General features: G+C 34.7%; 2 protein-coding genes across 2 annotated transcripts; one reads left to right on the forward strand and one right to left on the reverse strand.

Annotated features, from left to right (window-relative positions):
• Window positions 1–1,303: 1,303 nt before the first annotated feature.
• On the forward strand, window positions 1,304–1,964 carry LOC119599008 (histidine-rich glycoprotein-like). Its single transcript, XM_037948748.1, has 2 exons — window positions 1,304–1,340; window positions 1,462–1,964. Exons 1-2 carry the CDS (start codon window positions 1,329–1,331, stop codon window positions 1,912–1,914), a joined length of 465 nt encoding a protein of 154 aa, XP_037804676.1. The 5' UTR covers window positions 1,304–1,328; the 3' UTR covers window positions 1,915–1,964.
• Window positions 1,965–8,907: 6,943 nt separating this feature from the next.
• LOC119599233 (histidine-rich glycoprotein-like) lies at window positions 8,908–9,917 on the reverse strand. Its single transcript, XM_037948970.1, has 4 exons — window positions 9,884–9,917; window positions 9,342–9,761; window positions 9,100–9,205; window positions 8,908–8,933 (listed from the first exon to the last, which is right to left on the reverse strand). The coding sequence occupies exons 1-4, from the start codon at window positions 9,893–9,895 to the stop codon at window positions 8,908–8,910; spliced, it is 564 nt and encodes a 187-aa protein (XP_037804898.1). The 5' UTR covers window positions 9,896–9,917.
• Between the last annotated feature and the right edge of the window lie 5,083 nt (window positions 9,918–15,000).

A 15,000-nucleotide genomic window follows, 5' to 3' on the forward strand; every position in this document is an offset into this window, starting at 1 on the left:
TTTCCGTAGTTTCGAATCAGGATTCTCAGTTCACAAATAGAATTAATTTAGATTGACTTTATACCTTGGCGTTGAGCGCGGTACCGTAACCATAGTGAGCTGATGATGGTGGCTAAAGATGAAACTAGGATCAGCTTCTTGCTCGGCAGATCTCTTGGTACCTCATTATACTACCGCCCTTCACCTTTTTATCCTTATGCCCCTCCTTAACATCATCCTTCCTTATTCCCTGTCTACATCCGCCTTCTCCATTTTCATCTTCCTAAACCTTCAAATTGTGGCGCTGCTTGAGGACGATGGCACTGGCACTGCTCCAATTCCTATCACGGGTCACTTTCCAATCTGTTGATGTCGGTGACAATGCAATGGGTGCAGATGCACCCGCTGACTACATAAACCGCGACCGGATTTGTTTTATTATTCTGAATGCTGTTCGTGAGTCAGGGATGTCTATGACTGATTGCTTTCGTTAGTTTTGCAACCTAACTTAAAAGTTGATTTAAACCATGCGTCCAATTAGCTATCGATTTTGTGCAATTTGAAGAAAAATGCTGAGCATTATTTTTATTCCAAATTTCCTTTAACCTTTATTACTGTTAGATTAAAGTAAGAAACAAATCACAAAACATAGCATCTGTACACAATCATGCCTGGTATTATGCGAGATTGTTCCAAAAGTTGCCTAGTGGCAAAATATTATAATTTCTAAATTATAATATTTTCCACCTGGAAAATATTATAAATCTGAAGCCGAGGCATTTCATATTCCTCTTTGTCACGCTGTTCCAATCCTATTAACCTCGAGTCTTCGTTCAGAATTTGCAATCCACCTCATCCTCCCACATATATACATATATGGCCACGCTGAGGCCAAAAATGTATATGTGTGCATGCACACACACACACACACACACACACACACACACATATATATATATATATTAATGTACACACATGCACTCACTCACTCACAAACATATGATATACATAAATGTATGTATGCGGCATACACTCTATATATAATTTAATGTCAAGTCGTGCGACTGTCTGTTCGAAATGGAATGGATGTGCCAGGTGCGAATTCTCGAAGAGCGTATTCTCAGAGACTGTATCCTCCATTTTTAATAATTTACATACATTATGTACGAGAAGTAGGCTTTTGGAGTATCTTATTGCCATGAGTGATGTATTTTTGTATCAGTAAATGCTTCCTACTTTCTTATGCGTGAGGTCGGTTATCTCAAGGTCCGTTATCACTGTGCTATATAAAGATCGGAACTCGCTGCTAAGATCACATCGCCCTGTTCCTTCTCACCAATCCTGCAAACATGAAGTGCTTGGTAAGTTCCAACTTTACTGTTTGAATTCCACGGGATCTGCAGATAACGATGTTGGTTCGTTACGTAACTAATACGATTATTCTTTACAAAAGAGGGAATTTCATGCTTTGTGTATTTTCAGGTGTTTGTCCTCCTGGTGGCTGCCGCTTGCGCTTCTGAAGTGGAGAAGCGAGAGGCGGAGCCAAGCACAGGATACCTTTATCCTCCTTATGGTAGCCACCACAGCACTCACTACCATGCTGGTCGTTACCACCCTCTTCACAAGAGGTCAGCTGAGGCAGAGGCCGAGCCCTCTAACCTTTACTATCCTAGCTATCCCCGCAACTACCATTACGGCTACTCATCATACCACCTCCACAAGAGATCTGCTGACCCCGTAGCCGAAGCTGAACCCAGCTACGGGCCCATCCATTCCCACCACGACTCCTACACCCCAAACCACCACACCTATACTCCCTACGTGAACCATCCTCATAAAAGGTCTGCCGAAGCCAACTCTAGCTACCATCATGCCTACGACACCTACCATTACCATGGAGTTACCACCGGTCACGGCTTCCATTACCGTTACTGAGCACCAGGAGTTCTGATACATTGCTTTTAGTAATTTTCGTGTCTTGCCATGAAAAAAAAACTATTTCTAAATTCATGTTTTTATTACCAAATAAGAATAGGTTGTTTGCTTAAACACTTGAGATCGAGACTTATATCCCCACTCATGTCCTTGCGTTGGTTCATATATCGTTTTGCAGTTGAAACCAACGTGACCTATTTTAATAATTCCAATATTCATTATCTGAAATGATCACCAAAAAGACAATAGCTAGGTGTAAGCAATATCATTTCTTTTTTTTTATTAATTTAAAACAATGAATCTTCTAATACATAAACACTTGATTCCCATCAACAGTTGAAGACAAACAATAGGAATCAATAAAAAAAATGGTAAAGGTCACCAGCCTTATTCGCCACTTGAAAAGTCCGACCCCTTGAAGCGTGAGACGAAACACAGTTGTATAGTTTGTGCAATATCTAAACATATACAGATAGGCTTGGCAGGATATAATTTGTGTATGCACAATCATAATATACATAGATACATACACACTTACTTACATACACACATACACACACACACGCACACACACACACATACACACATATATATATATATATATATATATATATGCATATATATATATATATATATATATATATATATATATATATATATGTATATATATATATATATATATATATATATATATTTTTTTTTTTTTTTTTTTTTTTTTTTTTTTCACGGTTGGTTCATGTTTGAGCCGCCGTGGTCACAGCATGATACTTAATTGTAGTTTTCATGTTGTGATGCTCTTGGAGTGAGTACGTGGTAGGGTCCCCAGTTCCTTTCCACGGAGAGTGCCGGTGTTACCTTTTAGGTAATCATTCTCTCTATTTATCCGGGCTTGGAACCAGCACTGACTTGGGCTGGCTTGGCCACCCAGTGGCTAGGTAGGCAATCGAGGTAAAATATATATGTATATATATATATATATATATATATATATATATATATATATATATATATATATATATATATATGCATCTCTAGCTACATACATAGATATGTAAACAGACATATACATATATACATACATACACATATGTGTATATATGTGTGTGTGTGTGCAAAGCTAAATTAATGAACAAGTATAAATACATACACAGATGTGCATGTGCGTGTGTATATATGTATATATACATATAAATATATATAGTATATGTTTATATATACATATATTCATATATATATATATATATATATATATATATATATATTGTGGAGGAATGACATTATTGTATTTAAAAGTTCGCTAATGGAAGATGTTAGCAAGATGTTGTGCGACAAACAAGCGAGCGACTTGTAATTCGGACAGTAGGTGGTTGTGGGTGTTCAGGTGTTCAGTCTCGTTCAAAGGCGAGGAAAAAGATCCGTGACGTGGCCATCCGTGACATGGCCAAAGTGGCCACTAAGTAGGGATTCATTGTCTCGTTTATTCGCTCTTGGACATCCATACATGATAAAGGTTAATTCATTTGTTATTGGGATTGACAGAGAAGTCTGACTTTATTTTTGGACTCATATGTGTATATAGAATTTAATATTTATTTAGAATTAGGCAAATGGCGTAAAAGTTCATTATTTTCGGGGATTTATCTCCATATAGGGACCTACTTCTGCCTTCATTTTCCCCGTTTCATATCCTGTCCTGTCTAGAGTGTGGCCGAAAAGGAGTCAACGAAAGCAGGGAAAGCGGGACTAGAAATGAAACAAACTACAATATTGTGAAAGTGGAAAAATGTACAATACTTGTACAATAATTTTGTGTGAAGTGCTGTATACTTTTGGAGTGTGATAAATATACGAGGATGAATTATATTTTGATTTAACCCAAGACTAAACCAATCCAATTAATAAGAACCTAATTATTCACACACACACACACACGTACACACACATGCATGTATATGAATATATGTATGCATAAAGTTATACATATACATCCCCTAACATACATACATACATATATATATGTGTGTATGAATGTATGTATACAATGTGTGCGTCTTATGTATATTTTCATCTGTCTCGCTTAGAGTTTCTCAGCCTGTGGTACGTGTACCACCACTGGTACATATTAACCGTATACAATTGTTACATATGTTATGATATTATTTCTGTATATGCATGCATACTGTCAGCCAATCTAACTTTTTGTCTTACTTTTGTATACTTTTTTCTTTATCATATATAAAAAATAATATATCCCAATCTAACTTACTAATTTCTAAATTTGTTTTAATTTTGTTTACTATTTCTCTTGATTATATACAAAATGTGATACTATATACTGTTGTCATGATGGTATTCTTGAGTACTTATCACATTTGGTACTGGAATTTGTGTTCGGTAAAAGTAAACATTGGAGGTTGAAATATTCAGTCTGAGCCCTTGAGCTGTAATTCGCAGGCAGCACACACTTGCCCTTCTCTTCTTAGTAAGTTCGTCGATTTTTACTCATCTACTGATTTTTTTTTTTTTTTTTTTTTTTTAATAGAGGTGTGTGCTCACTGTCAACAGGTGAGTATATTCAACACAATTGATGGCTCTCTCTGCAGTATATACATACATGCATACACGTACACATGCACACTCACACATATATAATATGCGTAAATGTATAAATGATGGTTCTTTCTGCAATATATACATGCATACATACACATATGTATGTACGCATATGTCTATATAAGTTAGTCATCTGCTGCGTCAATCGTGTCTATCATGATTGGAATGGATATATATTATACGTAATTTCGAGGTATCTTCTCTGCGACTGTATCCCCACATACATTATATACAAGATGCAGCCTTCAAAAGTAATTTCTATCTCTAAGTGATATAGTTTTGCATTAGTAGATGCTTCCTACTTATGCGTGATGCCGCTTATCTCAAAGTCTGTTATATAAAGATCGGAAATTCGCTGCTAAGATCACATCGCCCTGTTCCTTGTCACTAGTACTGCAGAAAGGACGTACTTGGTGAGTTCCAACTTTACTGTTTTAAATCCACAGGACCTGGAGATAATGGTGCTTGGTTTATTACGCGACTGGCACGATTATTGTTTACAAAAGAAGGTATTTGATGCTTTGTATATTTCAGGTGTTTGCCCTATTTGTGGATGCCGCTTGCATGGAGAAGCGAGAGGCGGAGCCATGCACAGACTACATATATATGCATATATCTATATCTGCATACATATACACACACAAACACAGCACATAATTGTATATTATACTACAGACCAAACATAATAATATATTATATATATAAAATATATAATATATATATATATTATATATATATATATATATATATTATATATATAATAACACACATAACTTACACACACACACACACACACACACGCGCGCGCGCGTGTGGAATTCATGTCGATCAATCTGGAAGAAGGAGAGTAGAAGAAAACACACGACGAATATGGCATATTCGTGTATTTTCTTGTGCTTCCTTTCGTTGTTCTATGCGCGCGCACACACACACACACACACACACACACACACACACACACACACACACACACACATGTAAATATATCTATGAATACACACATACACATAGATATTGAATATGAATATACTTATTTACGCATTACATATATAATATACATATAAATATATATATGTATATATGTACATATACGTATATACATATACATTCCCCTTATGTACATAAGTACATATATACACAATTTGTGGGTTTCATGTACATATTCGTCTGTCTAGATTAGAGGTTCCTAGCAAAGTTTTTGTTTACTATTTTTCTTGATCATATTACATAAACAATAATATAAAACTAATTGTTTTACTGGTGTCATGATGGTATTTCTGAGTACTGATCACATTTGGCACTTTTTGTTCAGTAAAAGCAAACCAGACAGAGATCCTGTCTGAGCTACCGATTACCCATGCTGACTTTTTCTTCAGAACAAAAATTACAATAACTTTTGTCTGCTCTTCACAAGGGAGCCAGGCAACGAAAAAGAGGAAGGAGAGGGAATTTATTTAGTATAAAGCATTATAACATGGTAGTTCATCAAAATTTCCAAGTAGCACACATTTTAAAATAGGTTCGGAACCCCTGGCCTAAATACATGTATAAACATGTTAGCAGGATGTTTGGCTTAAGTCAGTTAGATGACAACAGAATATTAACGCAAATGTCATATATCAGCTTTTCATATATCATGTCAACATCTTTGTTCATTTGCGGCGGGCTATTTCTGAGACGGAATTAATACTGTATATATTAGTGTAGCAAGAGGCGGAGCCAAGCACAGAATACCTTATCCTCCTTATAGTCGCCTACTAGCCACTGCGCCTATTAGCATGTCGGTCGCTACCATCCACTTCACAAGAGGTCCGCTGAACCTAAGGCAGAGGCCGAGCCTTCTAACCTTTACTATCCTAGCTAGTCTCGCAACTACCATTACAGCTACCCATCATACCACCTTCACAAGAGATCTGCTTGAACCCAGTTACGGGCCCATCTCTTTCCAGCACCACTCCTACATCCCATCAAAATTTCATGTCTCCTAGTTCCCTACCCACTTAAGAGGTCAGCCGAACCCTCTACCATCCACACTCACCGCCACCACACCCTACACCCCTAGTGCACCACCTCATAAGAGGTCAGCTGAGGCTGAGCGAACCCTATACATTACTACCTACTACTCCCCCAGACCTACCATAGGCTATCATCATAACTACGAATCTGCACCACAGTCGAAGAACCCGTAGAGATATCCACAGAACTCTACACCCCAATACACACACTAGTACCACGTGAACTACCTCAAAAAGGATAACATTATAACACCCCATACAAACCCACTAAAAAAACCTATCACATCCTATAAAGGTCGCCAAGAACTGATAACATATGCTACCCCTAACGTTACCATGAAAGCAAACTCGTATAACATTATTAACACAGAGGTTTAGATACATAGCTTTTATTATTTTTCAAGTATTACCATGAAGGAAATAAAATATTTCTAGTTACATATTTTATTTATACTTTGAAACAATATGTGACTATAATTATATCCAAATCACTGCTGAAATAATAGAAATCACAAAATGACAGTAGAAAAAATAATCATTACAAACAATAAGGAAAACTGAATTTATCAAAAGGATAAAAATTTCATTACATTCTACAGATTAAGACAAACGTAAAATATAAATAAACAATAGTAAATTCGGTATAGGTCCCCATCCTTATTCGTCACTAGAAATGGTCCCCATTCCTTATTCGTCACCATTAAATAATGCATACACACAGATGATTATATATATATATATATATATATATATATATATATATATATATATATATATATATATTGCAGATGTGCAGTACTTGCTGAGTTCCAACTTTACATTTGTAAACCCACTGGATCTGGAGATAACGATGCTTTGTTTTTTGCTTGTCTGACAGTTAATTTCCTTTCCAAAATAGGGTATTTAAATCTTTGTACATTTCCAGGCGCATGTCCTGAGATCTGCTGAATCCAGTCACGGGCCCATCTTTTTCCAGCACCACTCCTACATCCCGTACCATAACTCATATACTCCCTTCGTGCACCACCCACTTAAGAGGTCAGCCGAACCCTCTACCATCTACACTCACCGCCACCACACCCCCTGCAACCCCTATGTGCACCATCCTCATAAGAGGTCTGGCGAAGCAAACCCTAAATACAAATACGCCTACAACCTCTACCATTACCTCACCTCCAGTATTCCTGAGTCATAATAAATTCATTATTCATCTTGATATATCAAACACAGCACACACATACACAAAAGCTAATAAATGAAGATATTATATATATAAATAAAACAGCAACATACAAAAGGATAAATTGATAACACCCACAGTATTAATACAAATAAATATATGATTAATAATCTTAATATCGTATCATAATATCTTACTAACAATCGAATACAAATGTATGTCATAGAAACACAAGTTATAATGTATTTGCAAGTAATATTTGCAAGATCAGCATCAAATTATGTATTTATATTTTTTCATTAATCATGAATCGCATCGTAATTCATATTTTAGAATGCGGGAGTTTTGATATGTCGCTGTGGTGTGTGGATCTTAGACATAGAAAATGTAGCAATCAGTTTTACCAAATAATTTGTTGAAATTCTTTCATATCTTTACTGATACAACAGGACACACTCCACCACCAATCAGATATATATATAATGAAACATTTCAAAATCAGTATTATATATATATAATCAATATGATATATCATATTTATGTATATATATACACATATATGATGGTTAATGTATAAGAGTGGCATCACATATCATTTCTTCGATGTTACGCAGCAAGGTCCCCCTGTCATCGATATATAGACAGAATTTATAATATGATTATATCATATCTATTATATATATATATATATATATATAAGATATATTATTACACCAAATAGCCTATTGTAATATTGTATATATTTACTGATATATATATATATATATAATATATATACTATAATATATATAGTATAGTGCGAAATGTATCTGTATATACATATGTATATATGTATATGTGTGTGCGTGTGTGTCTGTGTGAGGTGTATGTGTATTTATGTGTGTGTGTGTGTGTGTACAATACATATATATCCTGCCAAACTTATATGCTTAGATATTGGAAAAATATTGCACAAATATTTTTCTTCATATGCTTCAAGGGGTTCGAACCTTTCGAGTGGTGAATAAGGATAATGACTTTTACCGAGCTCACTGTCGATTCTTATTCATTTTTTTTTTTTACGTTTGTCTTAAAAAATGAAATGGGTTCAAGTGATTATCGTTTTAGTAACATCACTGGTTTGCTTAACGTGATAGTTTTCATATTGTTTATATATATATTGCCTTTTTTGTGATTTCGATCGTTTCAAATGATGGACACATTGGCTTCAACTGCAAAACGATATTTGAAGCAAGGCCAAGACATGGGAAGAAATGAAAGCCTCGTTCTCAAGCGTTTAAATAAACGCATTCCACCTCAATGTAAAAGCTATTCAAATGAAATCATTTATTCAGAAATACTTTATTTCTTTCACTATGAGACACGAACAATACTAACAGCTATTAGTGCTCAGTAACGGTAATGGAAGCCGTGACCGGAGGTGACTCCATGGTAATGGTAGGTCGAAAGGAATATGGTATGTAGGCTTAGCTTCGGCAGACCTCTATGGGGGTGGTGAAACGTAGGGGCTGTAGGTGTGGTATAGTAGGGGTAGTAGATGGTAGAGGGTTCGGCTGATCTCTTGTGGGATGGTGCACGTAGGGGTGGTGTTAGTGGGTAGGTGGTGAGGTTCGGCTGACCTTGTGAGGATGGTGCACGTAGGGGGTATAGTGGTGGTTGTAGTGGTGGTAGGTGGTAGAGGGCTCGGCTGACCTCTTATGGGTGTGGTTCACGTAGGGAGTATAGATGTGCTGGTATGGGGTGGAGGAGTGGTGGTGGAAATTGATGGGACCGTAACTGGGTTCAGCAGATCTCTTGTAGTGATGGTATGATGGGTAGCTGTAACGGTAGTTGGTGGAATAGCTAGGATAGTAAAGGTTAGAAGGTTTGGCCTCTGCCTCAGGTTCAGCTGACCTCTTGTGAAGAGGATGGTAACGACCAGCATGGTAGTGGGGGCTGTGGTGGCTACCATAAGGAGGAAAAGGATAGCCTGTGCTTGGCTCCGCCTCTCGCTTCTCCACTTCAGAAGCGCAAGCGGCAGCCACCAGGAAGACAAACACCTGGAATACACAAAGCTTCAAATGCCTATATTTGTAAAGAATAATGATGTCAGCCGCGTAACAAACCAAGCATCGTTATCTCCAAATATTGTGGATTTAAAAACAGTAAAGTTGGAACTCACCAAGCACTTCATGTTTGCAGGATTGGTGAGAAGGAACAGGGCGATGTGATCTTAGCAACGAGTTTCCGATCTTTATATAGCACAGTGATAAACGGACCTTGAGATAACCGACCTCACGCATAAGAAAGTAGGAAGCATTTATTGATATAAAAATGTATTACTTATGTCAAGAAAATACTCTCAGGGTAGAGACTATGCAGGAGATATATACATTCCAATTATGAAATAGCTGCGAATGACTCTAAATTATATAGACATAGAAAAAAGTGTATGTATATTATAAACGTGTGAGTGTGTGTGTTTGTATGTGCATATTTGTGCGCATGTGTAAATATGTGTATATTGCAGAGAAAACCATCGTTTGCATTAAATATTTCATTTATCTGTTATTATCTAAGTGAAGTCGTCCAAACTTCCTGCTAATATATACCTACATGCATAGAGGATTCCTCTGTCCTTCCCCCTTTTCGTTGCCTCACTCCCATGTGTATAGTAGATAAATATGGCTGTACTTTTGTGTACTAGATCTTTCAGTTCTGATAACAGTAAACAGTTATATATCATTGTTTGCTTATGATCAAGAAAAACAGCAAACAAAAGTAAAACAAACACATTAGCTGACAGCATACATGCAAATGCAGGAATGAAAGTTATCTACTGTATGTAGGCCTCATCAGATCAAATGTACCATTGGTGGTACGCTTACCTCTAATCTAGACAATTGATATGTACATAAAACACACAGATTGTGTATATATGTGTATATGTATGTTGGAGGAAGTATATATATGTGCATGTGTGTATATATGCATACATATACATATGTTTATTTATATGTATATATATATATAATATATATATATATATATATATATGATATATATATTATATATATATATATGTATGTATATATATACATACATATATGTATTGTATGTATATATTGTTATATATGTGTGTGTGTATATATGTTATATATATATATGTATATATATATACATATATATATGAACATACGTATATAGACCTACAATATACATAGGTATGCATATATATATGTATATGGATATATATTATGTATATGTGTTTATATTAATTAATATATATAATGTTGTTTAATTTATATATATGTATGTATATTATATATATATATTATATATATATATATATATATATTATATGTATATATATACATGTACATATATCCACCTATTTATCCTGATAAACTTTGTTGCATATGGTATGATACTGCGAAAACTTTGTACTATACAACTATTTCTTGTTAAGCCTCTAACTTCTCGGGTATTGAATAAGACTGGTGACCTTCGCTGAATTTACCATTGATTCTTATTCATCTTTTACGTTTCTCTGAAACTGTGGATGGATGTTAAGTGCAATAGCCTTTTAGTAGATTCACTGTTTTACTTTGAAAATTAGTTTTAATATCGTTTATATCTATTGTTTTTGTGTGTGATTTTAGACAACTTCAACTGGAATTATTAAAACTTGCCATATTGTTCCAATTACAAAACAATATATGAATCAAGGTAATGACATGTGAGGCTTTCACGCCTCAGTCTCAAGTGCTTAAGCAACAACACAATTCTTCTCACTTTTAAAATGATTAAAATAAAACATTCACTAAGAAATACTTTCTTCCTCTCATAGTAAGACAAACTACGTATCCGATCCTTAATAGTGATAACAGACCTTGAGATAACCGACCTCACGTATAAAAAAGGAGGAAACATTTGCTAATCTAAAAAATATATATCCTTCTTATTGCAATAAAATACTCTTAAAGCTTATACCTTGTATATTATGCATGTATATTATTAAAAATGGAGTATACATTATCAAAGAAGACAGATCGAGACTACGTACAAGATATGAGATAAACAGACGCGAATGACTTAATATCTGACGCAGCCGATGATTCTAAATCATATAAACAGATAGATGAAAGCATATGTCTGCATACACATTTATTCTTATTATATATGTGCGAGTGAGCATGTGTATGTGTATGCACGTATGTATATACTGCAGAGAGAGCCATCAATTTATCCGTTATCCTGTAATTAGCATGAGCCAAACATTCTGCCTACATATATTTACATGTATGTAGGTCAGGGTACTGTGTGCCCCTTGGGAATTTTGATGGATTCCAAGTTATATTTTCATACTATTTAGATTCCTTATCCTCCCTCCTTTTCATTGCCTCGCTCAATTGTATGCAGCAGATAAATATGATTATACTTTTTGTTAGCATGAGTAATCAAATAAATAATAATCAGCGAGTACCATGAACACAATACTTCGTTGTACGTTGCTCAATTTCTGTTGACAGTGATTCACCCAATAATAAAAAAAGGCTTCGAATTTTCCTTTTTGTCAAGATGATTAAAATCGACTGTTTACTTTGCCTAAACAGAGTCAGGATAAATATGTGTCATACTAGATTTCAGCTCATGTGCATCAGTAACTGAAATTTTCAGTCTGATGTTTACTTTTACCGACACTAATCAAGTACCAATGTGACAGATCTAGGGATTCATGCAACAGTAACTATCTGTATTTATTGTGAATTAATCAAGAAAAATGAATATAAGATTATTAACAAGCTTACAATATTAGTAGTGTAGATTTAGTCTGACAGCTGCATAATTTATCATATGTTCCTTCAGTGTAAGAGTCCATAGCTAACTCATCGATTAGATGCAAAATGTAACTGATAAACTACGGATATGTTATCGAAAACCCTTTATCTGTCTGTACTTTCGGGGTGATTTATGTCATAGATATATTCATAGACTATTCCGATCATGTTTCTAATGAATATAGCATTCTTAGTAGATAACAATAACATTCATGTTTGATTTTGTTTGTTTTGTTTTCTTATTAGTTTTGCGTGTTGTCATGCACTTTTGCCACAATTCGTCTGATTTGTTATTGACTTCAGTATATCTGCAAATATATATTACTATGTTTTGATCATGATCAACAAAGTACTCATTGTTATGATTTATGTTTGCTGACATAATGTGATATATAATAAATGAATATAAGCACATATATTCACCAAACTACTGTACATTATATTAGATTATCATATGCGTAAACTTTGAAAAACTATGTACCTATGGTACGTTTACAGGGGAAGCTCAGACTTATCGATGAAATGAATAAAACAGGTGACCTACCGAATACATCAGATTGTAGTGAGGTGTATATTTTACGTAGTTCACGTTCTATATATGTTACATGTTATATTTTTTTTTATTTATTGTTTGATATTAGTATTTATAAAATTCAATAATAATTCTGATGTTATCTGATACTTGTACGTTGTTTAATATCAAAATATTTTATAAAAAATTATATGAATATGAGGTTAAGTCTATCAATGCTAAACAAGTACATTCCTGGTACGTTTATAATCGGGATAATAAACGTTGAATTCAACTATTTTACGGATAATCGAACAATACTAAAGTGCTTTGCATTCTCATCATATTAAAACATATGGTCATATAATGTATGTATCTATTGTATGAACCATTCCGAGTTAACATATGGATACTATGTTTGTAGACACATCAGACAATACACTCGCACACTTAATATGAGGATGTGCAATATAATTTATACAGTTTATAATTTAATAATATAGAGAGCTTCTGACCTCTTATTATGTTATAATATAGGTGTGTGGTTGGGATTAGGGTGGTGATGAGGGTTGTGTCCGAAATTAATATACCATACAATTGTCAGATCTCTATGTTTGTGATACCTAATGTGTATATACGGGGTTGCTTGGATGTCCAATTACAAATATCACACAAATCACAAATATTGTTTTATGTAATATAATTTCTAGTCAATTAATGTACCACTGTAATTTGATTGAAACGTTTTTAGTTTCATTTGCTTTCATGATCTGTACTTACATTGTGTTTTGCTTTTTTTTCTTTTTTCCTTCATGAAATAAATATTGTTATTATTTTTGTATCTCTTGATTTCATCAAATTGGACTGCCTGTAAGTAACAGAACTGAAGATTTAGTCCAAGTACAGCAATTATCTCCTCTCACTGAGTGAAACAAAGCGAGGCAGACTAACATTAAACATATTCAAATCCGTAGATCTAACAGTATGAAAATTCAATAAATGGTGCTTCATATACATGACGATTAACAAACACCATCACAAATATTTATACAACCTCTTCTATATGTCATAGAGCTATATGTGTATATAGATGGTAAGACACACCTCATCACCTGCACGTGAGTCTGGTGAGAGAGCTTGTTTCGGGCTGACAATAATTCCCTACAAATTGTTTTTTGTATTCATCTTCTTGACAGCAAGTACTGTACCACCAAGACACATCTGGGCCACTACAGGAGCAACTTTATTCCTGCATCCGCACTATGCTGACAGCTAAGGTTTGTCTTTAGTTTGATTGCTGCCTTCATCTACCATAATACATAACTGTTTGTGCATATAAAGATCGAACTCGATGCTAAGTCACATCGCCTGTTCCTTCTCCCATCGCACATGGGAGTGAGTAACAATATACATGTAAACATATTGGAGGAGTTTGTACCGCATAAGATATATTTAAAAAATATTTAATACAAAAAATGGTTTTCTCTGCAATATTTACATATATACACATGCACAGAAACATGCACACACAAACACACACACACTCACACATATATATTATACATACATTTTTTTCTATATGTCTATATATATCGCAGCTATTTCATAATTGGAATGTATATATATCTCCTGCATAGTCTCTTCCCTTAGAGTATTTTCTTGACATAAGTAATATATTTTTGTATCAATATATACTTCCTACTTTCGTGAGGTCGGTTATCTCAAGGTCCGTTTATCACTGTGCTATATAAAGATCGGAACTCGCTGCTAAGATCACATCGCCCTGTTCCTTCTCATCAATCCTGCAAACATGAAGTGCTTGGTGAGTTCCAACTTTAATGTTTAAAATCCACAATATCTGGAGAAAACGATGCTTTGTTACGCGGCTGACAAGATTATTCTGTACAAAATTAGTTATTTGAAGCTTTGTGTATTCCAGGTGTTTGT

Source organism: Penaeus monodon, chromosome 42 (assembly GCF_015228065.2).
Source record: "Penaeus monodon isolate SGIC_2016 chromosome 42, NSTDA_Pmon_1, whole genome shotgun sequence".
In the NCBI taxonomy this organism is placed as follows: domain Eukaryota; kingdom Metazoa; phylum Arthropoda; class Malacostraca; order Decapoda; family Penaeidae; genus Penaeus; species Penaeus monodon.